The sequence below is a fragment of the Solanum stenotomum genome, chromosome 7 (genome assembly GCF_019186545.1).
Source record: "Solanum stenotomum isolate F172 chromosome 7, ASM1918654v1, whole genome shotgun sequence".
Taxonomy (NCBI): domain Eukaryota; kingdom Viridiplantae; phylum Streptophyta; class Magnoliopsida; order Solanales; family Solanaceae; genus Solanum; species Solanum stenotomum.
The window spans coordinates 8087904-8115862 of NC_064288.1; the positions used below are offsets into that span (position 1 = coordinate 8087904).

Here is a 27959-nt window from a genome sequence, read left to right on the forward strand (position 1 = left end):
GGAGATAGTTTTTTGGAAAGCTGTAGCCATAAGGGTAAGGTCGTCTGCATAGAACAAGTGAGAGATAAGAGGTCCTCTAGGATTAAGGGTGATAGGGATCCAGTTAAGAATATCTACTTGGTAGCTAATATAATTTGAGAGAAGCTCCATGCACAAAATAAATATATAAGGAAACATAGGGACCCTTTTCCTAATCCCCCTCGTAGGCTGAATTTTTTTTGTTTTTGAACCATTAACCAGAATATAGATGGAGCTGGTAGTGATACAGTTGAGGATAATGTAAGTGATTTTCGGGGGAAATTTAAAGTAGAGTAAAGCCCGATGAATGAAGGACTATTCTAACTTGTCAAAAGCTTTTTCTAGGTCTAATTTAAGCATAAAACAACCTTTGGAGCTTCGAGTAGTTTGGATTTTTTTTATGATTTCCTGAATAAGAATCGGATTGTCTGAAGGCCTTATTCCTTTAATAAAACTGGCTTGGAAGGGGCTAATAAGGATGGGGAGAAAAGGTTTTATTCGGTTAACAATGATTTTTGTAACCATCTTGTAAATGGTATTGCAAAGACCTATGGGTCGGAAGTTTTTCAGGTTATTTACATTCTTAACCTTGGGAATGAGGCATAGATAAGTCTCATTTGTTTCCGGAGGAAGGAAACCGTTAGCAAGAACTTGATGACAAAAGCGTCTAACAGAATCTCCCACTATGTTGCTAAAATTTTGGTAGAAAAAAGGGTGGAGCCCATCAGGGCCAGGGGACTTGAAAGGTTGTAAAGAATTGATCGCGTTATGAATTTCAAGGTCTTCGAGGGGCTATGTTGCTAAAATTTTGGTAGAAAAAAGGGTGGAGCCCATCGGGGCCAGGGGACTTGAAGGGTTGTAAAGAATTGATCGCGTTATGAATTTCAAGGTCTTCGAGGGGTCTGTCTAGACAGAATAGGTCTAACTTATGGAAGGAAGTTTGAAAAGTAGGGTAAACCCTTTTAGAATTAGTATGACTGGTAGTGTAGATTTGTCGAAAGTAACTCAAGTGTGAGACAAGATCTTTTTATGATCCGTAATAGTAACGCCATTATTGTCCACAAAACTAACAACTTTATTTTTCCTTCGTCTGTTAATGACGGACATATGGAAGAATCTAGTATTGGCATCACCCTCATTAATCCAGTTTATTCTAGCTCTCATTTTCCAGTAATCGTCCTCAATTTTAAGAATACTATTGTACTTTTGCATAAGCTTTTGTTCTAGATTTATGAGAAAGGAGCTGGTAGGAAAAAGGGGGGAGTTTTGAAGTCCCCAAAAGTGATCTTACTCCACTCAATGATCTCCTCAGTAAATTGGTGATTATTTGCTACGAGATCCTCATTACTATAACATCTAGCGACTATGTTCCTAAAGTCTTGATGTGAAGTCCAAAATTGCTCAAGTCTGAATAGTTTAGGGGTTGCACTATTCCTATTATTATCAAGATTGAGCAGGAGCAAGTTGTGATCGAAGAAAGTCCTAGGGAGGTGGGTAATAGTCACGTTAGGGTATAGCGAGATCCAAGACCTGTTTGCTAACCCCCGATCTAGTCTTTCTAGAATAAGGCCATCTTTCTTACGATGATTCGACCATGTATACTTGGAACCTTTAAAACCCAAGTCTATAAGGTCACAGTAGTTCATGCAGGTCGAAAATCTGTTAGCTCTGGTATAGTTTATAGGTCGACCTCCCATTTTTCGTTCTGACTCATTACTTGATTAAAATCCCCACATATTAACTAGGGGCCTAAATAATGACTTTTGAGAGTACAAAGATTATCCCAAAGAAGAGACATGTGGGTCGAGTTAGTACTTGCGTAAATGATATTGAAATTCAAGGGGTGTTAGTAGTGGTTACCTTGACCATAACATGCATTTCCTGGTTTGATTGTCTGTAGCTAGTGACTGCTACTACATTCTCGTGCCAAAGAAGCACAATTCCTTCCGACCTTTCTATTGCAGGTTGTTCAAGTATGCCATCAAACATAAGTGTGTCCTTGACCCTGGCGTGATCTTTTCTATATATTAGTAATAAAATACGACCTTAAGAGAAGGGAATAGGCCTATGTATTTGCATGACCCCTGCAGATTTCACCCTATCTATACCCGAAGCCACTCCCCTAGCAGTCTTGCCACCACGCCGCAGAACGGGAGTTCGTGTGGAACCTTTTATTCTGGGGGACGGCCCAACCCAGGCAACAACATCACCGGCTCTACGATGTCAAAATCGAATCTTTCTGTTGGCTTTCCCAATTCATTCGTGAATAATAATTCAAGGGCGTGAAGCGAATACTTCTGGCTGCTTCGCCTGCTTCTTATTATGGCGGCTATGTTTTCGTGGTGAAAATGAACGAAAAACGAGAGTCCGGAGTCAAAAGGACAGCAAAATTTTTCAAAAATTTCAAAAAGGCAACAAAATTATTTGTCCAACCAAAAGAGCAAAAAATTTAAACACCGTCTAAATCAGGGTTTCTGCCGCAAGGCGTGAATACCCATGAGACCTATAAGGCGCAGACAACTTTTAGCCTTGTAAGGCTCAGCCGCCATGAGCCTTACAAGGCGCAAGGAATCTGCGCTTTACTGCTTTTTCTAAAAAAAAAATTGTGCTTTGCTGCTTTTTCTAAAAAAAAATAATTTTGCTTTAATAAAAATTTTTGCTGCTTTGCTGTAAAAAATATTCATCTAAAATAAAAATAAATCAACGGTTACACCAAAATCTTCTTTGATATCATTTTTACTTTAAGTTTACTCTGTATGTTTGGGGCGAAACTAGTAGTAAAAAATTATTAGATAAAGTGAATAAAATTAATTAAAAAAATACTATACTAAAATTACAAACAAATAAAATTTTAAAAAATAATAATTAAAACTATATATATATATATATATAAACCAAAAACTAAAAAAATTGAAAATAAAAATAAAAATAAAAAATAAAAAAGGTGACAAGTCTACTGGCCCTTGCACCTTGTAACTTGTTACTCATTTAACTTTCACGTGAACTTTCAGTGTTGAATCAAATCAACACTGTAGTTTCACATGATGTATTTTTATAGTGTTGAATTAAATCAACACTATAAAAGTTTCAACGAAAATAAAAAATAAAATTCTTCAATTAGTAGTAAAAAATTATAGATAAAGTAAATAAAAAAAATTAAAAAAAATACTCTATTAAAATTACCAACAAATAATTTAATAATTAAAAACTATATATATATATATATATATAAACCAAAAACTAAAAAAATTGAAAAAAAGATTAAAAAAATAATAAAAAAGGTGCCAAGCCTACTGGCCATTTGTAGTAATATAAATAACTAGTAAATAGGTCCGCGCTTCGCGCAGTTAGATTATTTATCTTTAAAATTTATTAGAATAGAACTTTTCTTGTATTTTGATGTTATAACATTTTTATATAAATCTATTTTCAAGAGTATAGAGGTAATTCAATTGTAGTTTACTATTTGTTTTATTAAAAGAAAAGGCAAAATTACAAATTATACCACTATTTTCTCCTAGTTTACATAATTTGATTTTACAGATTCATTAATTTGCTTTTGAAATTCTACAATGGTTAGTTTAGTTTTATCATTTATATGCATGGTTACATAAGTGTCTTTAATTAGAGAGTCACATAAATATTTTTCTCAATTTTCTTCTTTGCAAATTTCGTTAGTGTATATATATATATATATATATATATATAACTAATGTGTTTATCAAGAGCAAAAGTTCCATTATCATATGATATACCAATAAGTAATATGTAGTCATTATGTGCTTTAAAATTAAAATGCAATCTTCCAAAATTCAAATTCCATATGTAATATAGTTATGATGGTGTTTGGGAATTGAATTTGTTCACGAACAAAACATTAAGGATCCTTGAAAAGGGTGAAAGAGAAGTAAGAGATAATGGGAAAAAAGTTCAAAAGAGTATTTTGGTGCAAGAGAATAGTCATTATTGTGTATCATACAATTGTAATTAATTGTTAGTTTTAGTTCTATCATTTGACTTTCTATTTTTTTTTTACTCCTGTTAATATTAACATTATTATGACATCAACAAAAAATCATATAAATTCCTGGGCTTGATCTCTTGGAGAAGAAAAGATTTCTTTGGAGAATATTGTAAAGAAATGTATGTACTCAAAAACAACAATTAATAGCATAAACATAAATTAATGACTGTAAAATAAACATATCAGGATCTGTAACAATAGAATGAAACATAAAGGAAAAATCGAGCTCATTAAATGCACAATGTTCCCTTATGGAAATCATTCCCCTCTAATACCTGAGGTTTAAAGAAATAGATCCTCTTAGGATGAAACGATTTTATTCACCAGTGTAATGATACAAAAACAATAGTGTCAGTGAGCCACTCAACATGAGCAAATTACACAAATATTTAATTGTGCAAAAGAAGAAGTTCAAAATCAAATATTTAATTGTGCAGAAGAAGAAGAAGTTCAGAATTTTCGTTGTTTTAAAATGAAAGGGAACCCCTCTATTTATAGACAACAAATGGTAGTGTGAACAAATGCTTATTGTGTCTTACCGGAAAGGTCACAACTCTTTGGTGAAGTCACAACTTTTCATAAAAGTTGCAACTCTTCATAAATGTCACAACTTTTCATAAAAGACACAACTTCTAATAATAGTCACAACTCATCATAAAAGTCACAACTTTTAATAAAAGTCAATCTTTCATAAAAGTTGCAACTCTTCATAAAAGTCACAACTCTTAATAACAGTCACAATTTTTCATGAAAGGGCAGGCTAATTTTAAAAATAAATAAATAAATTAAAAAGGAATCCTTGTTTGTGATGGCACCACATAGGCGGGCCTAGGATTCTCTTATATATATATATATATGATTCCTTTTCACTATAAACATACAAAGATAAAACACGAGTAAACTTAAAGCAAAAATGATATCAAAGCAGATTTTGGTGTAATAGTTGATTTATTTTTATTTTAAACGAATATTTTTTTACAGCAAAGCAGCAAAATTTTTATTAAAGCAAATTTTTTTTTTTTTAGAAAGAAGCAGCAATTTTTTTTTAGAAAAAGCAACAAAGCGCAGATTCCCTGCACCTTGTAATGCTCATGGCGGTTGAACCTTACAAGGCTAAAAACTGCTTGCGCCTTACAAGTCACATGGGTATCCGCACCTTGCGACGAAAACCCTGATTTAGACGGTGTTTAAATTTGTTGCTCTTTTGGTTTGATAAATAATTTTATTGCCCTTTTGGAATTTTTGAAAAATTTTGTTGCCCTTTTGACTCCGAACTCCCTTCTACATCCTTTTGGTAAAACATCTTTTCAAATCCATAATGTTGTATTAGTATTAATACTTTGTAATTTCCTAATCCTTAACTTAAAATAGCACAAAAATAAAAGTTTAAAGAAAGCTGTTCAGAAGAAACATATTGCCAATTAATACCAGCACATGTCTGTCGTACAAGAGAAATAGCAGAGTTCAATTGGTTTTCAATATTTTGGTTTCTATGCTCAGCTTACATGATATATATGTACAAAACCAAAACTTGTACAAAGCTAAAGCTCTTTTGATGAATCTAGGAGGCTACTGTAGAAAGAAAATAACTGCAATCAACTCATCTAACAAAGTTCATACCACCTTCTATAATCATTTCAGCAGTGACGCCCATTGTGCCAATACCACTGCTATTCAAAAGAGCCAACGCCAACTCTTCCTCGTCCCACTGTTTCAAACCCGTACTAAGACTCTTCAAAACCTCTACATCCACCTCTAGCAACCAGTTTGGTGTGCATCCAACTATCAAGCTGATGAGCCCTGAAACATAAGATTTCCAGGTGGCTTTGTTGCAACCGAGGGATATTTTCCCATGTAGAGCACCTGCAACGAACTCCAAGTGTGCCTCAAGAATACTTGACCGACGCTTGGCTGCAGGTGATGATGAATCAACCCCCCATGCAAATGCTCCAGATATCACTGCAAAGCAAGCAAGGGCTTTACCCCCTAGGGTTGAAACTAGCCCTTCTGACATCCCACCACTGGGATCCGTGCCATGCGATGATATGAACCAAGATGGCAAAGTTTCTTTAATCAACGATTGGACCAAAACTACACCACCTGTGATCCAAACTAATGAAGCACCTAGTGTTGCTACAAGCTTTACACGAGTCAGTGCTCCAGCAAGAGAAACCTGACCATACTTCCTAACATATTTACTTTTCTTTAGTTTCTCAGAAGGTACTAGACTACTTGCAATATCTCTAACAGAATGCATCAAAAGGGAAACAACTTCTTCTGTCATAAACATGACATTTGGGACAGCTCTATGGACACGCAAGTAGAGTAAACCAGGGGCAACAGGAGAGATGCCACCAGAAAAATGAGAGCCATAACCATGACCAAGAAGTGCACCTACACCACCATTGCTTGCAATAGAAGATGTAGTTTGACCTAGTGTAGCTGCAAAGCACATTCTAAGCAGTTGAACCACAGCATCCCGATTGTGGTGGAACACAGTCCGTGATGCAGAGAAGACAAGAAAGTCACTCCAGCGCTTCACCTTTTGGGCCCATAGAGCAACCATGACAGGCATGCAGGGCCAAGGACAACCCGTAGCCAAATTACTCAAGGCTGGGCCCATTAAGTTCAGAAAGCGGTCAGTTGATCTATCAAGTTTGTATGTAATGGTGAGGCTCACAAGGGCTGCCAGGGGCAATGGAAGGGTAGCTGGAGAATTACCACCTACAAACAAAAAAAGCATAAGCTAGACATGCAGAAAAAGATGAATGAACAATTTAAAACCTTGAATCACATGTACAGAATGTGTGAATGTCCAGGTCAGTAAGCACAGCTTTTGAATGCATCAATAGTTGGAGACAGGTTATACATGTATGGGAGGTCAAGCTTAGCACCAGCAAGTTTGTTTAGCTGGGCATAACTTAGTCCTTTGAAAAGTGTGATATCAGAATTCTACTATATCCAACTCGTACATATGACAGCGAGCGACTGTATAAGAGAGAGATTATGACTCACTCGGGGGGAATTCTTGGTCCATGGAAACAAATATGGAAGGGCAACACCCCAACCAAGGTGAAATGCTTCACCTGGTTGGTCACCAGAAGAGCATGTCTCACTCAGGAAAAACTCAAGAAAAGAGGCTTCCAGATTGTCTCCAGATGTTTTTTTGTCATGAGAAGGAAGAAACTAACAGTCACTTATCACTTATTCCTACACTGTAGGGTCACTGTCCAGGTGTAGCACATGGTTTTCAGCATTTCTCAAGAGCCCTGGGTGATGCCAGAACATACTGCTGATCTTTTGAGCTGCTGGATGAGGGGGGGGAGAGCAAGACCCAAAAAAGATGGTGGTCTATAGTACCTACTTGTGTCTGGTGGGCCATTTGGAGAGAAAGAAACCATAGGTGTCATGAGAATATTACTAACACTATTCAGAAAGTTAAAGAAAATTGCATTAACATGTTTTTTTGGTGTAAAGAAGATGGTATAGAAGAAGTAGAACACTTGGTAGATTTCCTAGGATCTATGTAATTATGGATTTAGCTTGTAGCTTTTTGGAGGTAAGCCAGCAAACCCTTAATGCTGAAGAATACAACTTTAACCTTATCAAAAAACATATGACAGCGAGCGAGAGTAGACATATTCACCCTCCCATTGAGAAATTATCACAAGAGATAACTGGTACACAGTTGGTGCCAAACCATTATGTTTGAGAAAAGAATGTGCTAAACAGAGAAGCAGGAAATAGGTTTCTTGTGCCACAATTCCACTGGTCTTAAAAAAGCAATCACTTCAACTTAGATGAGTGCTTACCTACAGTAAGACTTGGAACATTCACACCAGTTGCAGCTAAAATTTTCTTAATCTGTTGCTCCACTGCTGCTAAATTTGCAGCTGGGCTTGGCCAATCAGTTCCATTCATAGAAGCTAGCATCCAGATACCCCGTGTCACTTCAGCTGAAAAGTAGCTTACGATTGTTGCCAAAGAAGCTGGGAGAAAATCGGCCAGATCCTTGAGACCTGTGAATGGAAAATGCATCTGTCAAAATACTAACACATGCAATTCATTGACTTAAACAATGAACTAGAGAAATCACAAGTTAAGAAATACTGAAAGTGGAGGTTCTGGCTATCCATTTGTATTTGATGTAGCATTGAACAATAAGTCTCTTACATCTGATAATTGGTCTTAAAAGCTACATCTCTCTCTCTCTCTCTCTTTAAACTATCTACTTCATGCATGCTCGGCTGTCCAGCACACTTAACACTTGCCCTAGAAGGCTAGGCACTAAGTCAATCGCAATTGCAGTTTATATAATCTAGACCAGATTCTCTAACCTGTAGCTAGTTCACGTGGTGACAATCTACCATGAGCACAGCCAGTGAGAGCAGCGTCAAGCACAAAAGGAACAGCTTCCAGAATATCCCATGCAGGCAGCTTAAGGTGGAGAGATACATCTTCATTTCCAGGCCCAGATGAGCTACTGCTTCCAGAAATAGCTGGTGTCAGGGACTGACCTGTTCTATTTATTTTTCTGAACATGAAGTTCAACAGTGCTTCAACAATCTGATGAACAGGAGTTCCAGGGACAAGTCCTGAGAGAGGTGACGCAATGCATGCTTGATGTTGCCTGTACCAAAGTGTTAATTTTGGAAAAGAATCAAGAAATATGGGTTCTCCAGATAATGGACTTGAAAGTCTAGTCAGCCGCTTGATTTTGCTTTGATCTTTCTGCAGATCATCAGAGGATGTCAACTGGGAATTACGCACCAGCAAAAGGTATTCAGGAGTTGGATGGGCTCCCACTGGAACAGCATCCATACGATGCTCAAGAGGTGGCTGATCAAACCTCCACAACTTCAGCAAAAGAGTAAATGCATTTGAGAAGACGGCATGTGAAGAAATTTCTTCAGACATTACAATCCATTTCACATTGGGTGCACATGAACCAAAGGCTTCACAAATTGGCATCAATGCACCAGCAAGTTGTGGAACCTGGAAAATGTAATGCATAAACATTAAACAAAACTAACAATCTGGTTTTCTCTATCCTAATCTTATGACAGCTGCTGTTATAGGTACTTTCTTCAAACCTATTTCACACAGTTCTGTATATTAGTTTACAGATAAGCAATGCCAGCATAACCATTTAGATGTCCATCGAAAAAGTACATTAAAGATAGACTTACGATTTAAAGAAAAAACATTTCTCCAAAATTCAACAACCATTTCAGGCTTAGAATCAAGGCACTCATAGGTACACAAAAGACTACTTTATTTCAGGCTTCCTTAGGCCCCTGAGTGCATATGGATATCTTTTCAAAATTTATTTGTGATATCATTAAAAACTTTCAGAGTGTGTAGATTTACAAATTCTTTTGTCAATTGTCACGAGGTCTCCATCCATGTTGAGCGGCCATGCAATTTTAAGTTAGTCTCTATGTTTTTTTTTATGTGATTTTCAGCCACACGAGCAACATAAATGTCATTTAAGGTAATTTATAATGAGATAGGAGCAGCTGAAATTCAACATACCAATCCATGCAAAGAAAAGATCTGAACACAATCAATAGATGACACTCCGATGAGAAGAACATTCAGGAATCGGGCATAACCAATCAAATGGCTTTCAGTTCCCGAATAATTAGCAGGAACAGGAGGTGACAGCAACCTGGTGATGAATAGAACAGTATGTTCCTGCAATAATGCAGATGAAACACAGGAAATGAGTCTGTTGACACAGAAATAGCAATTTTTGTAACTGTTTGTGAACTTGAGAATGACTTCCCTGAAACCAACTTCTAATACAAGTATATTCTATTATCTAAGTTCTTTTGCAGCTCAAATAAATGTAATGTAATGTGCTCTAAATAATTAAGTTAGAGAGTATTTCAGGTAGTGTTCAGAAAAAAACTACCCCTCTTCTAAAATGAGCCACATCCATGGTAAATTAAGGGGATTTCCACTCTGTTAAAGCAAAAAGTCCCATATTGGTGGTTAATGAGATGACTGAACTCCTTATAAGGCCTGGACAATCTTCCTCCCTTAGAGCTAGTTTCTGGGGTCTGAGTTAGGCCCAAGACCTAATTTCACATGGAATCAGAGCAAGGGCGAATCTCACCCAATGCTGGGGCCCCCAAAAATTCAAAAATTGCCCATGCACCAGATGCTAAGCATTGGGCATGAGGTGGGTCAAAAATTGCCCAAGCACCAGATGCTAAGCACCAGGCGTAAGGTGGGGTGTTAAAGCAAAAAGTTCCACATTGGTGGTTAATGAGATGAGTGGACTCCTTATAAGGCTTGGACAATCCCTCCTCCCTTAGAGCTAGATTTTGGGGAGTGAGTTAAGCCCAAGACCTAATTTCACACAACTTATTTTCTTTCTTCTCATCACCATCACCTCGACCAGTTGACACTTCATGGCCACGATAGATGATGAAAATTCTTCATCTCCTGATGCTTATGGGATAGAAAGATGCTGTCAAGATGAGCATCCTCAACTTCCCTCCTTGATTTCATTTTTTCACTTCTCTTATCCATGGGTTAGGGATCAACTGCTTATGCCAATGCTGGAGCTGCTCGGCGTTTGTGCACTACTTGCACTGTAATTGGTTATGGTTGTGGGTTTAGCTGGGTGATGTAAGTGGTGTTTGGGAACCTGTACCAACTATTAAACGGATACTTTGGAAACAGAAAAAGGGAAAGAAGAAAAGAAATGTTTTTCACAATGGAAAAAAACAAATACAACAACATGCCTAGTGAAATCCAGCAAGTGGAAAAAAACAAATGTGTAGAAAAATATCATAAATAATTTAGACTCTAAAGGCTTTGAACAAAGAGGGTTTTGAGGTTCAACTACCTCGAATAGTAAAATACACCTGTTTTATCTAGAGGAAAGGGCAAACCATACCTGTATATTCCAACCACGAGCAAAAGAGGCACCACAGAGAATAGCAGCAGCAGAAACCTTGTCATCATCCGAGCCATTGACTGCAATCTCATATATTTTCTCTATTTCTGCTAAACTTCCATCAAATCCATGAGCTTAATTTCAGTTCCATACCACTGTATAAATTTCGAAAAAGAACATCTGATATACCTGGCTTCAGCAAAGAATAGGTTTTAACTGAAGACCAGGCAGTAACTAAGAAAAATAAAAAAGAATCTATTTTATGGCACAACTGCATTTTCCAATTCATGACTATTTACATGCCATACCCCTGGTGGACAATATGGAAAGAGAGGAACCTTAGAGTTTTTGAGAATAGGGAGAGTAGTATGCAACAAGTTAAACTGAATTGCATTTCGACTCTGTGTTTTTGGTGTAATCAAATTTACTCTAATGATACCGTCTCTATCATTGATGTCTTAGACTCATTATAGGGATAGGTCGGTATTATTAGAGTTTCCTTATGTAAATACGGGTTTCGGTACAACCTATGTACTGTTCTGCAGAAATAGAAACAATTACCATTTTCAAAAAAAAAAAAAAAAAAAGATATAGATTGATGAAATAGAAAACCCAAACTGCTAATCAATCCTTAAACTGGATCTATTTTCCAATTTATAGCACTTTCAAGAGCCTTTTATAGTAAGATTTTTTTTATGAGATAGGTAAAACTTTTTTTTCTAGTAAGATAATCCCAGGTGAAACCAAGTATGAGATTAACCCTTTGAAAGAAATTTTTCGCCAGTAGTAAATTCTCCATTTTTTATCCTTTCCATTATAGTTGATTTTTCCATCCACTCTATTATGTTGTTCCTTCTCTGTTTTGTCCAATTTCTTTTTTCATAAAAAGATCTCCTTTAAAGCTGGATCACTATCTTCTTACATCAACTCAAAATCAGCGTATCAAACTCATCCACTGAAATTCCTTTTTAATAAATTCATTTAATTTCTCCATTCTGGTTTATTTCCCATAACCTCTTCTACCATTCCTGAAACTTAAGTAGGTTGAGCATTCTTTGTAACTTCTAGGTTTATTCTTTAATCATTTCTAATTCAGATTCTGATCCACTAAGGCCCGTTTTATAAGCCACCAAGGATGGAATACTTCATGATGAAGTTCTAGCTTTCTTTCAATCAAAAAGTAAAATTCTGTCAGTAGTTAAATCTGCATCAGTTCTCTTATCTATATATCTTTTCGCGCTCCTCAACATGTTTGAAAACTCCAACTAGGCAACATGAACCAGTGGCACCATGTAAAATATTACTACTCAAAGCAAGTATCCTCGGTAGAAGATAAGTAGGAAATCAGTAAACAAGGAACACTTTCTAATTGACAACTTTGTTGTACCTTGATGCTGGTGTTGATACCAAAGAGCTGACCATTTGAGGAGTTAAGGGAGACCCTTTCATCAATGATGACCAGCCAGGCATTTGACTCGAGACGCTACGAGGAACTTGATTGCATCTACCTTTTACATATCCGGGCCACAAATAAGCAGAGGTGTCCAAAATGTTTCTGGCAATGCAGGCTTCGACAATCAAGTGTCGCAGGTTTCCCACTACAAATTGTTAGAGATTAGCATAAAAACATACACTAATAGCTTCACATACTAGTGCATAGATGAGAAGTAGCAGATGCACCATCGTAGATTAAGTTTTATTATCTGAAAGCAATCAACCATCACAAAATAAATAAATGAACATAAAAAACAAGACAAAAAATAGGAAAATAACATAAATACCCAACTGAGGAATGGCAAAATTGAAATTTTCATCTAGTTACCATTGCATTGATTGGAGATGGGGCACATTTTTAGCAATTTTGTCAAACTCTTTAATGTTGTCAAAGTAATAGCAAAATGCAATTTAAACCACATGGGACAACTAATAAAAGGTCAGACAAACTAAAATTTCTTGAAATTCAATAAGGAGATAAACTCACCGCAATTGACAGGAATGTCGTTCAAGCTCATTCCCTCAAAATAGCCACTCCCAACACTTATACCTGAAAGGAACATCATTGCTTTTGCAGCAGCTAGATTTGCCAATGGAGCAGCAGGCAATGGTGGGGTCAACAAGCCTTCAAAATCACCAAGTTGCTGAAGGCTAAATACCAAGTCTTGGTGACGTTTTCTGGATGACTCTTTCCTTTGATTGGTAGAGCTGCAATTCATCTCCTCCTCTTCAAGAAGATTCACTATTGCTAGTGGTGTTATAGACAACAACACACATAAGCAAGTATCCAGGCGAGGTACTGGTCCCTCACTTGAATCCCTTTCCTGAATTGAACAAAAGTGGTTAGAAGATTCTACAATGAAACCAAAAGCAATAAAATCAGACTCTTAGCATGATTGTTAAATAGCAGTTTTAGTTCTCCAATAAACTGAGTCCATCATCCTACTCCCCCACCCCCACAAATCACAATAGTGACACACATGCATCATACATATTCCCAGAACCTTTTATAGAAAGAAACTGAATAGTTCAATAGCAAAGCAACCCTAAGTTTAGCTTTAGCTAATACATCAGTTGACTTTCCAGCACTTCAAAACTTGAAAACATTCCTTCCAGCAATATCACATTGAGAAGCATAGTTTTTTTCTATAATTTTGCTCAAGGGTACAGAAGAAAGATAAGATAATACAGCCTGAATTCAACTTGACAAGGGATGGAAGGGATTTCATCATGAAATGCTTACTCTATTTTATTTTTTGACAAGTTAAGAGACTCTGTATATAAATCATCAGCACAAAGTGCTGGAAGCCAAAATTACATCATTGAATCTACATCCAAAAGAGCACAAACAATGGACTTACACTAAATCCTATTTCATCTTACAAGGATCCTAGGATGTTTATTATAGAAGCTGGGTCATCTATATACTCTGAGCTGCACCAATAATAAATGCTTACTCTATTAACAAGCCTTAGGGCTGCAATCCATAATCCAAGAAAAGTGTCCTTCCAAGGTGAAGAGTTAACTGCCTGCAGAGCCTTCACTAAACCTGCAATACAACTGCAGTTTAGTGATGTCATTTAGAGCAGGTTTTTATACACAATAACTTAAGGAGTGTACTGTGTATACCGGTGAGTGTTTCAGCAGCACTTGTAACTGCTACTTGTGACCCGTCCATGATATCTTCTAGAAAAAGATCAATGGGAAGCCAGAGCACCGCTGGACTAGCACCATGACACTGATCTGCAGAAGATCCAAGCGAACCAGAAGCCATTACAGAATGAAACTTTTTATGTGAGCTTGTTTTGCATTTTCTTGAGAGGACTACATGATCATCAGATGTTAACTGCACCAAAGCCTCCGGAGATATATTCTTAGAATTTCTTAAAGCTGATGAATTTGACACAAGAAGTCTTAAATTCTGGGTGAAGGACTCCCAGTGCGTGGGCCTAACGAAGAAAGAAAAATGAACAATGAGCCACTGTGATATCAATTTAGTCTAGTACAGCTAAAACTTATCCATTGCTTAAAAATAGCAAAAGAAGACAACATAACATGCAAACTTGAGTAAGGGTACTATCACTATCAACAAGAGCAGCAGTTGAGGGAATAAACGTATATGATCTTACATGTTCGTGCGTACCAAATAAAGGATTGCAGAAGTCACTTTATCTCGAAAAAGTTCACCAATTATTTCAATAGCCATAACTGTGTTTGATTTAGATAATAATTCCTGCTTTTCTGTTCTCCCCCCAGAAAAACCATCATGATTATTCAATCCCATATCTTGAGATGTAATATGCCACCTAGACTTCTTTTCAGCAGTCAGTTCCAGCAATCCCTCATCATCAAGGGACGCATCAAGTAACTCCCATACAATTGTAAAAACAAATCCAACCACAATTAGACCACTTTCAGACCCCTGAAGTCCAAATATCTGGGAAAGATGTAATGTATCATTTATAGCTTCCATGATCCTGCAATTGCATTCACATTTGTTAACTGTTGATGCTGAATTAATTGACTGCATTTGCATTAGTTCAAACAAAGTCAAAATAAGTTCACAAATCTGAGCCAATATACTTTTCATTCATATTGATATCTTACTATCTCCGAGTTAATAAAAAAACAGGAAAAATTTCAGGAGTATAACATGAGAAAAATAATTATAGGTCCTCTGAGCTCTACTTATATCATTTTCACAAGAGCAAGGGTCATCTAAACATTACAAGACAGAATTGAAAGAATCCTCATCTTGAAAACCGGTGCCCCAGAAGCGAAAATTGAAAATATATAAACAAAGGAAATTACTGGAAAAAGAAAATCCCTACCAAGTCTCGACAGAGTAAAGACTACAGAAGAAAGGTTTTTTTTGGAATTAGACTCTCAACTAATGTTTTCCTGAAAGAACTTGATACTTTGGGCTCTGAGACGGTAAAAAAAGATTGGAACGTTATCAACTGAAGCTGCCAATTTGATTAGGAGGACAAAGAGTCCAAGGATGGCCATTAACCTACTTTACCATTGACACAAAAGTAAATAAGTGTAGGCTTTCCTTTTTCACCGCCATTTACCTTTCCACAGTCTCTGACCTCACTATCTAACCAAGAAATCTAAATAAATTAATAAATGAATTCACATACTGCGGTGGCCTATGGTGTCAGCACAAATGTTACATCGCATCAATGTTTTTCAGAGCTAAGATCAAACTTAATAATAAAGGATATCAACAAGCAAGTGGTTAGTAATGAGACAAACTGAAGAAGGATACAAGAAGCAAGGCGTACTTTTGATAATTTGGACCATTAATCAGAGATGACAATGAGAAAGCGTATATTTTTAGAAGTTCCATATAAAGCCTGTATGCCACTGGATAGCTCCTTCGAGTCGGGATCACTCTGCAAAGGAAAAATGTAAGGGAAACCGTGAACAAAAAAGACTAACAATTCATTAACCAATGACCATACTTCAATCCCAATTCCCAATCCCCTTCTATAATAGCCAATTTCATTTTTTTGTAACTTAAAAATCCTTTGTTTATAGCTTCAAAATTCAGTAGGTAATGGGCTCACCCCTCTACCTTCTCCACTTAATACGATACTTGGTGACAACAGACAAAATTCAAAATCATGATGTGCGTCTACCAAAGCCCTATGGGCTACACGGGCCAATCTCTTTTTTTCTATCGTACATGTAACAAAAGACTAACAACAATGAAATCCCTTTCTTAAATTGTATGACCATTTTACCTAATCATTGTTACGAATGTGATTCATTAATTTGATTATGTCCCAAAATTCCTCAATGTGGGGGATCATTCTTTTCTACTAGGACAAGCTCGTGGAAATATTTGTATTAATCAATGAGTAGTTGTTAGTTGTTGTAGTCACTATTCCTTTTTTTTTTTTTTGCAAAATGCTTTCACATGTTTTCCTTAGAATCTACTTTGATATGTATCTTCTTAAGCCGAGGATCTATCGAAAACCGTCTCTCTACCTTCTAAGACAGGTGCAAGGTCTGCGTACACTCAAACCTCCCCAGACTCCACTTGTAGGATTACACGGGGTATGTTCTTGTTGTTAGACTTTTAACTTAGGAAGTATGTTGAATAGCTATCATCTCATCTTAAAGCTTAGTGAATTTAAGAATTAAACATTATTAACTAATCATTTTTAAATAAACATTCCGTATCAATTCTACTGTATTCAGGTGCCATTTCATTCCACAATTAAACAAAGCGACGATAAAAATCAAAGGCTAGATAAACAAAAACATATACCTGTTTGACAGTAGAGCTAGAACGAACATAGGAGGTACAATACGAAGCGCCAAAGCTTTCTCAAGGAACTTCCAAGCAATAGGATCATTATAACCCCAACAAATATGAGAAACAAGAAGGTCAGCAACGTCGGTAGAAGGCATGGAGTGTCCGGCAGAGTTAAGAGTGGAAGAAAGTTGCATTGCCCACATCAAAGGGTCAGTGCCTTTCAACTGAGCCAACTTAGTGAGTTCAATCACTCCGTCCCATAGACTCGATTGTTGTCCGGTCACCACAGCCATGGAGATTTTCAACGGTCGCCGGAGAAACTTAGGGTTTAGCTAGATCTGAAAATCGGTCATGAACAGTGAAGAGCTCAAACTGGCGGAAGGAGTTTTATTCAAAGTGTTGCCTCTTTCGTTCTATGTGGAGAAATGACTTGGGAATTGCGGATATATAAATACAAATATTTTAGTCAGTTTCGGAGGCTTTTCTATTGACACTTTTTCGGTCCCACTTATATTTTTCTTAGTCTTCCAAATACAATTTGCCAGAAAGTATGGAGCCGAATATTTGGACATAAAAATCGTGAAATTTGATGGAAAAAAAATATAGAACTTATTTATTTTTTAAAATTTAAAATAGGTTTAGAAATTGAAATTGTGTTTGGATATAAATACAATTGAAATTTTTATGAATAATTTAAGTGAAAAACATAGAATAATTGTGTTTATGAAAATTGATAATCGAATTAAATCAAAATAAAACAATTAATATTTCTAGGTATGATTTTTAAAATAATTACGTACTACTTTATTAGCCTAAGTTAACAAAAAATGTAAAAGAACAAAATTATTTGTCTCACATAGGCAAACTTTTTTAATAGTCAGCACTTACATTAGATACTAATTCAATTGTTATTTATAGACGTGTCAAAAAATATTTGTCAAAGAAATATTTTAATTCTCTTTATATTTGAAAAGTTAGTCAATCTTACCTAAAAAATCAACAAATTCAAAAACCTTGACTCGGTAATTAATTTGAGTTAATTATTATATTTGTAAAAACTTATTTAATTGATTTGATTATTATTTTTCAGTAGAAGTCGAACCAAATTGCACTATAAAGACCCCTAGTGTAGAGTCATTCTAACGACGAATTGAATAAAAGAGTTGATGACTTTATGGACCATTATTAGAGTGAGAATATGGTGAAAATCTATGTTTAATCATACACATACAATAATTTACCATCTTTAAGAGTAATTAAAAGGTCTCTACATTTTTTTTCTTTCAAAAGTGTGCATTCTCACTATGATTGTGGTCAGTGGTCACCCAACTACTTTGCAACTTTCCACTATAAGCTATCATCTAGATTGGATTGTTTCTTTCTTAATCAGAGGAAACATTTTTCTTTAATAAATCCTAGATAACATAAATTTAATTTAGTCGGACTCAATATAAATATCAAATACACAATTAAGAAAATCTTAGGTTAAACTAAATGTTGATCAATGAAGACAAGAAAGTTTTTAAGTGTAGATGACTACTTGTACTTGAAATTTCAGTGAGAGGGTTTAAAGCCAGTTAAGCCAATAGCATATTTCTTTTTTTTTGTGACCCGCTTACTTGCTAATGTTGTACCTCTTCCTTTGCTAACTCTATCACTTCCCTTCTATCTCTTAAAACTTTTACACTTAATAGCTCCCTTGACCATTGGGACGATCAAAGTAGAAAGGGGATGCCTTTTTAATTAAGCAAAGAACACATCGAAGCTAGACAGAAGATTCAATCTCATAGAGTTCAATTCTCGTTCTCAACCCATGAACAATATGAGCTCGAAGCTTTCTTGGTAATTTCCGAAACTTATTCGTAGTGGCTCCCTTACATCCCTCATTCCAGAGAGAACCTCAAAGTGACTCTATTTCATTATATTTCATCCATATACCAATTACATTCATTTAATATCCCATTGGTGTCGTTAACATAACATATGTCATATTCTAGTCTATCTCTTTCGGTGCTATGCGAGGTTTGTGATTATTTTTCAATCTTTTTCTACTAGGTAATCTAGGATCCCTTCCTGTTACGTTAATGCAAGTTTCTCGAACAAGTATTTTTTTTTATGTCCATGGAAGCTAATAAATATACTGGGCAAGACAACATGTAATGTCTCAATTTTTGCCTTACCCACAAACAACTTTTCTCCAAATCGGTATATATTAGTTTGGCCATGACGGTCAGTGCTCCTAAGATCATAAAAGCAATGTTACGAATAATTAAAAAAAAGAAGGAACTTTCCACCACAAGCTATGACTTCTTAAAAGCCTTCTTACACTCCATGGGTCCACTGAAATTGCAAGTGATTTTTTTGCAGGATCAATACACTATTATCCAATAAGACAATAGTCTCTACTCATTCGCTTTCCCACTCTTTTGGAGACTCGAACCCATGATTTTAGAAATGAAGATGAAAAGTGCTTACCATCCGAACAATCCCCTCTTAAATCTTAATGAAATCATCAAAGAATATCCAGGGAAGAGAGTGATTAGACAAGACATCTGACACCTATAGGCTGTAGCTAGAAGTGGTAAAATCGGCTCAAAAAATCACAATCCACCCAATCTGTTTAGATTTGAGCAAGTTAGTAACATGCTCATTTTATTAAGGGAAAATGCATAAGTACCCCCCAACCTATGCCCGAAATCTTAGAGACACATCTAACCTTTACCAAGGTCCTATTACCCTTTGAACTTATTTTATATATAATTTTCTACCCCTTTTCGGCCTACGTGGCACTATCTTGTAGGCCCAACACGTGTTGACAATTTTTTCAAGAATAGTGCCACGTAGGCCGAAAAGGGATAGAAAATTATATATAAAATAACTTCGGGGGTAATAGGACCTTAGTAAAGGTTACGTGTGTCTCAGGGATTTCGGGCATAGGCTGGGGGTACTTATGCATTTTCCCCTTTATTAACTAGACTGATATGCAGCCCAAATGGTAAAGAATGCCTAGCATGCATACTGCTGAAACCTAATGCCCTTCTCTTTCCCTAAGCATCAACACTATAAGGGGTTCAAGATCATCTAAAGCTTGTATATGTATTTTGGTGCTACACATTATAGAGAATGTAAATTGCAATAACAAAATCAAGCAATTCTCCCTTAGCATCAAATAGCAGAGTTCTCCAAGGATGGAGGGCAGATAAAGTAACTTTTACCAAGTAAAAACTTGAAATTCTAGTCAATTAACTTTAGTAACTACAAAAACTTCAGCAGCAGAAGCCTCACAGTCCTAATTAAATATGAATTCATGATATAACATATTCTTGCTTTAGTGTCGCGCAGTTGGAGCTGGAAGCTTCCTCAGATTAAATGTATATTCAATCATGTGAATCAAGACACCAACACTGATAGTTTGCTCTGGATATTGCTAAGAGCTCCTCTATTGTCATTCTCTCGTGTGCCACGGATTTCCATGGATTAGAGCAACCGATAAAGAGTTGACCTGGTGAAATTGAAACCCAAACCATTGGGTGGTACTGTGAGCACATCCCTCTTGTACAACCGCATCACAGACACTGCACCTTGGTAAGGATCATGGAAACCAACTTGGATGTCATATCTGTTTTAGGTCAAAAGTTTCGATCAGCATAGCACACAAATGTAATAAACACAGTTGAAGCAAATAACTACTAAGCCAGCCACTAATTCAAGCTCCAAGGAAACAGCAGTGACTGAACAATATAAAGTACAATGCCCAATGAGAATATAATGGATAAACTTGACCGACAATAATACAAGAGAAGATAAATTTACAAGTAAAGAAAATATGAGAGTGAGCAAGTAACTTGCCCTAGATAAGTCTTGGTTAGATATTTAAGAGAGTGACTGACGAAATTGGTCTAGGGGGCGATACGTTGCAGTATCTCTGCACAGAACAAAAGAAAGACATGAATAGAGGAATGCATCTCGTGTAGAAAAGATCTCCAAGGCATACACAAATAGCGTCTTCATTTACCTAACTTGACAGACAAATACAGAGAATGTGAACAAATGATATGATAATTCTTACTTTTATCTTCATCTCTTATGGACATAATTGCTTGATATTGAACTCATGATACAACCAAATAAATAATAAAAAAAAAGGGCAGCCTGGTGCACCGGGGAAGGCCGGACCACAAGGGTCTATTGTTAATTATCTGTCTATAAGTTCTAACTTCTTGATAATGTAGGAATTCAATACCAGCACCAGCAGAGAAGGCACAAGTTTATTTGGATGGAAGGATTAAGTACCATCATTTGGAGGAACTGCCCAGGAGGACCTAAAGGGGTGGAAATTTTAGGCGCAACAAAGAGGGATATTTTACGTGTTACCTAAATGAGTAAATAAGAAAATGTGGCAAAGGCCTTGGAGAAATACTAGGCATCTTGACATCAGTACCTGATTAAGCGAGTTAATAGGTCCATCCTCAAGAACAGACCTACTTTGACCTAATAAGCATAAATGTTCCACCCACAACAATAGTCAAGCTACTTTCATTTTCTTTTTAATAGCGGTGTTGTCTAGGCCAAATTGTGCACACCTTGATTATTCCACCGGGTAACTAAGTACTATTAAAGAAGCATGTTATGCCAAAATTATGGAAAATATAACCATTAATGTTAATGCATGGCAGTGAATGGATACACATAATACAGGCCAAGCCTGTGATCTGGACATAATACAAGATTTAAGGTTCCTAGAAAATGATTTTCATTTATTAGAAAAAAAATAAAAATAAAATTACCTTAGAAGACGATCAGGATAAGATATCTTCAAGCAATGCAAGTGTTTCTCAAGGTTATGGCCCACAAGTACTCTACGAATTGGCTCTACGCGGTAAAGAATCTGCTGAATTCTCTCCCGGACTTCATTCAAAGGCATGGTATCTTGTAGAGTTTCTTCTGTCATACCGATAATTTCATACCTGGCACACAATGATGAGGAAGTATGAAAACGTGTGTGATACCAAAAACGTCATCTTACACTATAAATAGATATGTTTATTTGCCAGAAGATACCTATAATCAACCACAGGAGTCTGAGGTAGGACATAAGTGTGAAAAATAATATTTTCATCTTCGTCAACTAGGCATACCCTTGTGCAAAGTTCTTGTGACAAATCACCTTCAACCATTTCACAATCTATGGCAACTACTTCCTGACCTCTTATGTTTTCCATATCATCTTCTGAATGATGCATCTCCATTGACTCCTGCAAGAATTATACATACACATTCCAACAACTAAACATACATCTAAACTATCCTAAGTGTAACTGATTCTTGTGAAAGCATTGAGGAAAGAACATTCATCAACTCACAATGGGTTGAAGAGTGGTAAGATGACACATTTCCTTATGCTCGTTGAGAGAGTCCACGCTGCTACAGATTTTTAGACACAAAATGCAGCCTCTTTCAGCAAAGATGCTTGAACAATTCACTTTGGCCAATGGACCTGAATATTAAAGTGAAAAAGCAACTTAGAGATCATTTACATGTAAAAAAACATTCATTGTCTAAGCACAACAACTTGCCAGCAATGTGCTCTCTTAGTGATTCAAATGATTTGCAATGTTTGTTACACACACCGCATGTAGGGTCATGAACCGAATGATGAGATGTTCGCATATGTTCAATAATATGCTCCTTCCGCTTGCACTGCTTGTAGCAAGCTGGACATTTGTGCCTGACATCACATAAGCAAGTTGTTATGCCTTCAAATAAAGAGCAAATAAAGTTCTATAGTTATGAGGATTCGATATGGGGCTGGAGGAGTACTAATATCAACACATTCAATAGACGACTGTGATTGGAAGTTGCTTAATGAGCTTGAAGGGCTACGATGTTGCCAGCTCGGACGAGGTTGTTATAAGGTTAACAACCAGAAAAACTAACAGATCAATTGGTATTTTCTCGTTTCTCCTCTCTCTCCAGATTTCTTCCTTCTTCTTCTTCTCTTTTAGTCTAAATTCTTATTCTTTTTATCTTCTACTGTACATCTCAAGCACATCTATATATGGCATCCCAACAGATTAGTTCAATTCAGTACTCGTACTAGACCAACCACTTACAGGTTGAGTCCAGAAGTCTATGAACATAGGAAGAGCTACCAGCTTTGTTTCAGATGTGGAGATAAATATGCTCCAGGGTATAAATGTAAAAATAGGCAGCTGAATTGCATCAAGGGAAGCTATAAGATGAGCCAGTGGCATGGGCAGCACCTACTGAAACTACTTAAATAGTTGAGGAGCAAGCCCTAATTGATGCGGTAATTGAAGTGGAAATCCAACTAGAGACGCAAAAGGCTATTTGTCTGAGTGCCTTGGCTGTCAATCACAATAGGGTGAATACCATTTTTGTAAGGGGAATAGCTAAGAATAGAAGTCTAACTGTGTTGGTGGATTCAGGAAGCACTCATAGCTTTATTGACTCCCAAGTTGTGATAAAAACTGGTTATGTGGCAAATTATAGCTCTCCTATACCTTTTATTAAAAAAAGGGAAAAAGTTCTAATATACCCCTTAACTTTGTCATTTAGAATTGATATACCCTCGTTATGAAAGTGTCTCATATATACACCTATTTATATACAAATGACTCACATATGAGTATATTTAATCCTCATACATATATATATATATATATATATATAAAATCCCATATGAGTCTATTTAATCCTCCTCAAACATATATATTTTTTTTAACATTTTTTTTTGTTTCAATGACTAATTTAGATTTATAATTTTGATGGTCAAATTTATTTATGTTTCACTAATATTCTTGTAAAACTTATTATAGATGACCAAATGTTTTTCTTCAAATACAAAAATTAAATTACAATATAGACCAAAAAAATAATTTTAAATTATAATATAGCCACAAAAAAATAGTTTTAAATTTTTTTCTTTACACTAAGGAATGAAAGAAAAAAATAAAATAAGAATAAGAAACTCAAATAATTATAATAAAAGAAGTCAAAAAATAATTTATGTATAAAAAAGATTAAAATATACCTTGAACTTTGCTAGAAGAATCATATATACCCCTAAATAATTTTAAAGAAAATTAAAAGTCAAAAATATAAATTTAAAACTAACGTTTTCACTTCCGTTAAATGAAGGGTATATGTGAGCTCATTTTGTAACTGTAGGGGTATATGTGAGCCATTTGTATAACGGTAAGGGTATTTATGAGCCACTTTCATAACGAGGGGCATATTAGCTCCAAATGGCAAAGTTGAGGGGTATATCAGGCCCTTTTTCCCTTAAAAAAAATAGCTCTCTTATTAGGGTCACTGTTGCTGATGGTAACTATATGTTGGGTACATCTACATGTACTACTTTCAGCTGGAAGATGGAAGGGAAACCATTTAGAGAAGATCTAAGGATTATCAAGTTGGAAGGGTGTGATATAGTCCTAGGGAATGACTAGATGAAAAAATACAACCCCACCAAGTTTGACCATGAGAAGAAGAGTGTCACTATTGGCAAGAAGGCCAATAAAGTGGTGTTGCATGCTATTCCAGAAGGGGGAAGTATTCACATAATTAACAGTGGTACAATTAATGGGAAAACTGATCAGGAAGGGTCAAACTTTGATGGCTCGCTTGTTCATAGTCAGCATGGACACAACTACTGAGCAAGAAACCATTGAAGAACCGATAAGAGTAGTGTTGCAACAATTTGAGGATATCTTTACCGAACCTAAAGCTTTACCACCAGTAAGGAGTTTAGACCACTCAATTCCATTGAAGCCTGGATCATCGCATGTTAGCTTAAGGTCTTACAGGTACAATTACTTTCAAAAAGAGGAGCTAGAGAAACAAGTGAAAGATATATCATCACATGGTATTATTCAGCCCTGTCAGTTGCCTTTTTCTTCACCTGCATTGTTAGTGAAAAAGAAGGATGGACTTGAAGGTTATGTGTAGATTACAGAGGGTTGAATAAGGCTACGGTGAAAGACAAGTATCCCATACCCATTGTAGATGATCTATTGGATGAGCTACATGGTTCAATGATATTTTCAAAGGTGGATTTAAGAGTTGGTTACCATAAGAATAGAATGAAATTTGATGATGTGTTTAAGACAACATTCAGAACACATATCGGGCACTATGAGTTTAGAGTGACGCCATTTGTGCTTACCAGTGCCCCAACTACATTCCAAGCTCTGATGAACCAGGTATTTCAACCTTTTCTCAGGAAATTTGTGCTAGTTTTCTTTGATGATATCTTAATATACACTCAGTTTTTGAAGGACCATGTGAAGCATGCTACTACTATTTTTATGATATTGAGGGACCATTCACTTTTTGCTAAGAGATCCAAATATTCATTTGGTCAGTCCAAGGTTGAATATCTTGATTATGTCATTAGTGCTCTTGGGGCGGTAGCTACTGATCCTGAAAAGGTAGTGGCTATGGTGCAGTGGCCTAGATCCTCTTCCTTGAGAGCTTTGAGGGGATTCATAGGACTGACAGGATACTACAGGAAGTATGTGGCCAATTATGGTACAATATGTAGATCATTTACTAACCTCCTCAAAAAGGACAGTTTTAATTGGAGTGGTGAGGCTAAAACTTCTTTCCTGACTCTCAAGAAAGTTATGTATAACACCCCAGTCCTTGACCTACCGAATTATTTTCAAGAATTTGTAGTTGAAACAAATGCAAGCCACTTAGGAATTGGTGCAGTTCTCATGCAAAAGGGAAGGCTGGTGGCTTATTTTAGTAAAGTATTGGCTTAAAAGCATAGGGGCAGGTCCATTTATGACAAAGAGTACATGAAATTGCTTAGTTCCATAGACAAGTGGAGGCATTACTTACATTATAAGCATTTTGTCATAACAACTGATCACCACAACCTGAAATACTTACTTGATCAGAGAGTTACTTCAGCAATCCAGCAAAAAGGGCTTACCAAGTTGTTAGGCTTAGACTATGAAGTTAAGTTTAAGCAAAGGGCTGAGAACACCAGACAATTTGAAGGGGTGCAAGAAGAAGAAACAGTTTCCTTGCATGCTAAATTACAAGCTATTAACTACCAGTTCCAACTTGGGTGAAAGACATCAAACCAGTTATGGAGGTGACACTTTTGCTTCCGATCTTAGTTCTTAGCTTGTGGTAGACTTACAAGGTCCTAATCTGTTGCACTATCAATCTAGGATCTTGAGGAAGAGAGGAAAAATCTATGTGGGATCTACTGGCACACTAAGACAACAACTACTACAAGTTTTTCATAGCTCTCCATTAGAAGGCCATTCAGGTCAGTTAGACACACTTAAGAGGTTATCTCGGGTTTTTTATTAACCTCTTATGAAACAAATGATACGTACTCAATTATGTAGCAGAATGTGATATCTGTCAGAGGAGTAAGAATGAGAATATAGCATATCCTGGTCTTCTTCAACCACTTCCTATTCCCAACCAAGCATGGACTCATGTCAGTATGGATTTTATAGAGGGGTTGCCTCAATCTTAAGGAAAATATGGCATTTTGGTGGTAGTTTCCAAGTTCACAAATTCAACACATTTCATAGCCATAACTCATCCTTATACCACAACTATTATGGTTGATAGGTTTTGGAAGACGGTTCAGACCTTACATGGTACCCCTACATCTATAGTCATAGAAACAAGGTGTTTCTCAACAATTTTTGGCAAGCTTTGTTCAAACTAAAGGGGATCAAATTTTCCTATAGTACTTACCACCCCTAGACATATTATCAAACAAAGAGCGTGAATAGGTGTATTGAAACTTATTTGAGGTGTATGACTAGCAACAAAAGATACTGCCAACTCGGACTAGGTGGTTATAAGGCTAAAAACCATGAGAGAGAGAAACTAACGAATCAATTGGTATTTTCTCACTTCTCCTCTCTTTCCAGCTTTCTTCCTTCTTCTCTTGCACTCTAAATTCCTCTTCTTCTTCTCTTCTACTGCGGATCTCAAGCTCATCTATGACATCTCAGTAGAGTAGTTCAATTCAGTATTCCTATTTTCATTCTTAGTTGTAATAGTTTGAATGTATTACTATAAACTAGAAAATTGTCCCAAAAAGGTTGTAGTTTGATTTTATTCTTAGTTTAGATCTTGACACAAACTAAATCAAAATTCTACCCCCTCACACAGGGTGGCAAAATAAAATTCAATCCACTCAATCCTTTCAAGTTGGGCCAGGTTATTGATCACCAATTGAAAATTGAAAATTGAGTTGATATGTAGTTCAAATGACTCATGAGAAATTTTGTCAAAATATTTTTTAAAAATAAATAATGATGAAATTTTTTTTTTGGATACTTAAAAGTCATGAAAAAGACGACAACAACAACAAACAGAGTGAAATCACACAAAGTGAGATTCGGGGTAAAACTTATAAAAAGGACAAATAAAACAATTCAAACTTAATAAGAATGGGATAGATTGGGTTATAATCCGCATTTTTGCCCATTTGCCACGTCTACCTCACATGTAGAACACTTTAATTTAGTTGTTGCAAGATTATGTTCTTACTCCTTCCCTCCACAACCAAATGACAAATTCACAGTATAAAGGTGAATGCATCTAATTTTCAGTGGGAATTGGGTCTTTGATCTCTTTTCCTAAAAAAAAAGGAACTATAAAATCCCAACTTTTTACTATTAAAGTCATTTTAAAAGGTCTCAAAAACCCCCCACAGAAGAAATTATTTGAAATAAGTCATATAAGAGTTAAAGATTCATAACTTAATAAGAAAAAAACTCACATGAAAAAGCTGTACTAATATTATATGATTTCAAAGTTCCAACAGTACCTTGTAGTGGAGAGGGGTTGCAGAGGAACTTGTGAGGGTTCCACTTCCACGTATTGATAGCCGATGAATATGATAATCCAATTAAAGCAACAAAATATTGGTTTCTTAGTCTCCACCATAATATATATATATATACACATTGAAAATTTAATGTGGAAAATCCAATCTATATACACTTGAAAAAAATGAATTAATATATTGAGGTGAACTCATATCTTAATTTTGAGACTATTTAGAAGAGATTTGCATTGATTGGAATGAGAAAAAAAGAAGAAGCAATTGTGTACATGATTATGTACTATTTGCACAATATTGATATATACTACATAACTAATTTATACAATATTAATTCATTACATATATATGCGACCATTTTTATTAATATAATTTTTGTCACCTGTACAGTTACATA

At 35.9% G+C, this 27959-nt stretch overlaps 1 protein-coding gene and 1 pseudogene across 1 annotated transcript; both read right to left on the reverse strand.

The window, feature by feature from the left end:
* Window positions 1-5510: 5510 nt before the first annotated feature.
* LOC125870613 (mediator of RNA polymerase II transcription subunit 33A-like) lies at window positions 5511-17133 on the reverse strand. The gene is made up of 12 exons (XM_049551080.1): window positions 16726-17133; window positions 15734-15844; window positions 14576-14923; window positions 14076-14395; window positions 13904-13995; window positions 12934-13270; window positions 12340-12550; window positions 10953-11067; window positions 9578-9739; window positions 8380-9037; window positions 7855-8061; window positions 5511-6766 (listed from the first exon to the last, which is right to left on the reverse strand). Exons 1-12 carry the CDS (start codon window positions 17004-17006, stop codon window positions 5643-5645), a joined length of 3966 nt encoding a protein of 1321 aa, XP_049407037.1. The 5' UTR covers window positions 17007-17133; the 3' UTR covers window positions 5511-5642.
* Window positions 17134-19875: 2742 nt separating this feature from the next.
* On the reverse strand, window positions 19876-27666 carry LOC125869613 (RNA exonuclease 4-like; annotated as a pseudogene).
* Window positions 27667-27959: the final 293 nt, after the last annotated feature.

Excerpts from the sequence above, each read along its gene's own strand:
- LOC125870613 (XM_049551080.1), bottom strand. The coding sequence starts at position 17,006 with ATGGCTGTGGTGACCGGACAACAATCGAGTCTATGGGACGGAGTGATT. Across the intron at positions 15,845-16,725 it reads CTAGCTCTACTGTCAAACAG|AGTGATCCCGACTCGAAGGA; the intron begins GTATATGTTTTT and ends TTTCCTTTGCAG. Across the intron at positions 8,062-8,379 it reads ACCACGTGAACTAGCTACAG|GTCTCAAGGATCTGGCCGAT; the intron begins GTTAGAGAATCT and ends TTCCATTCACAG.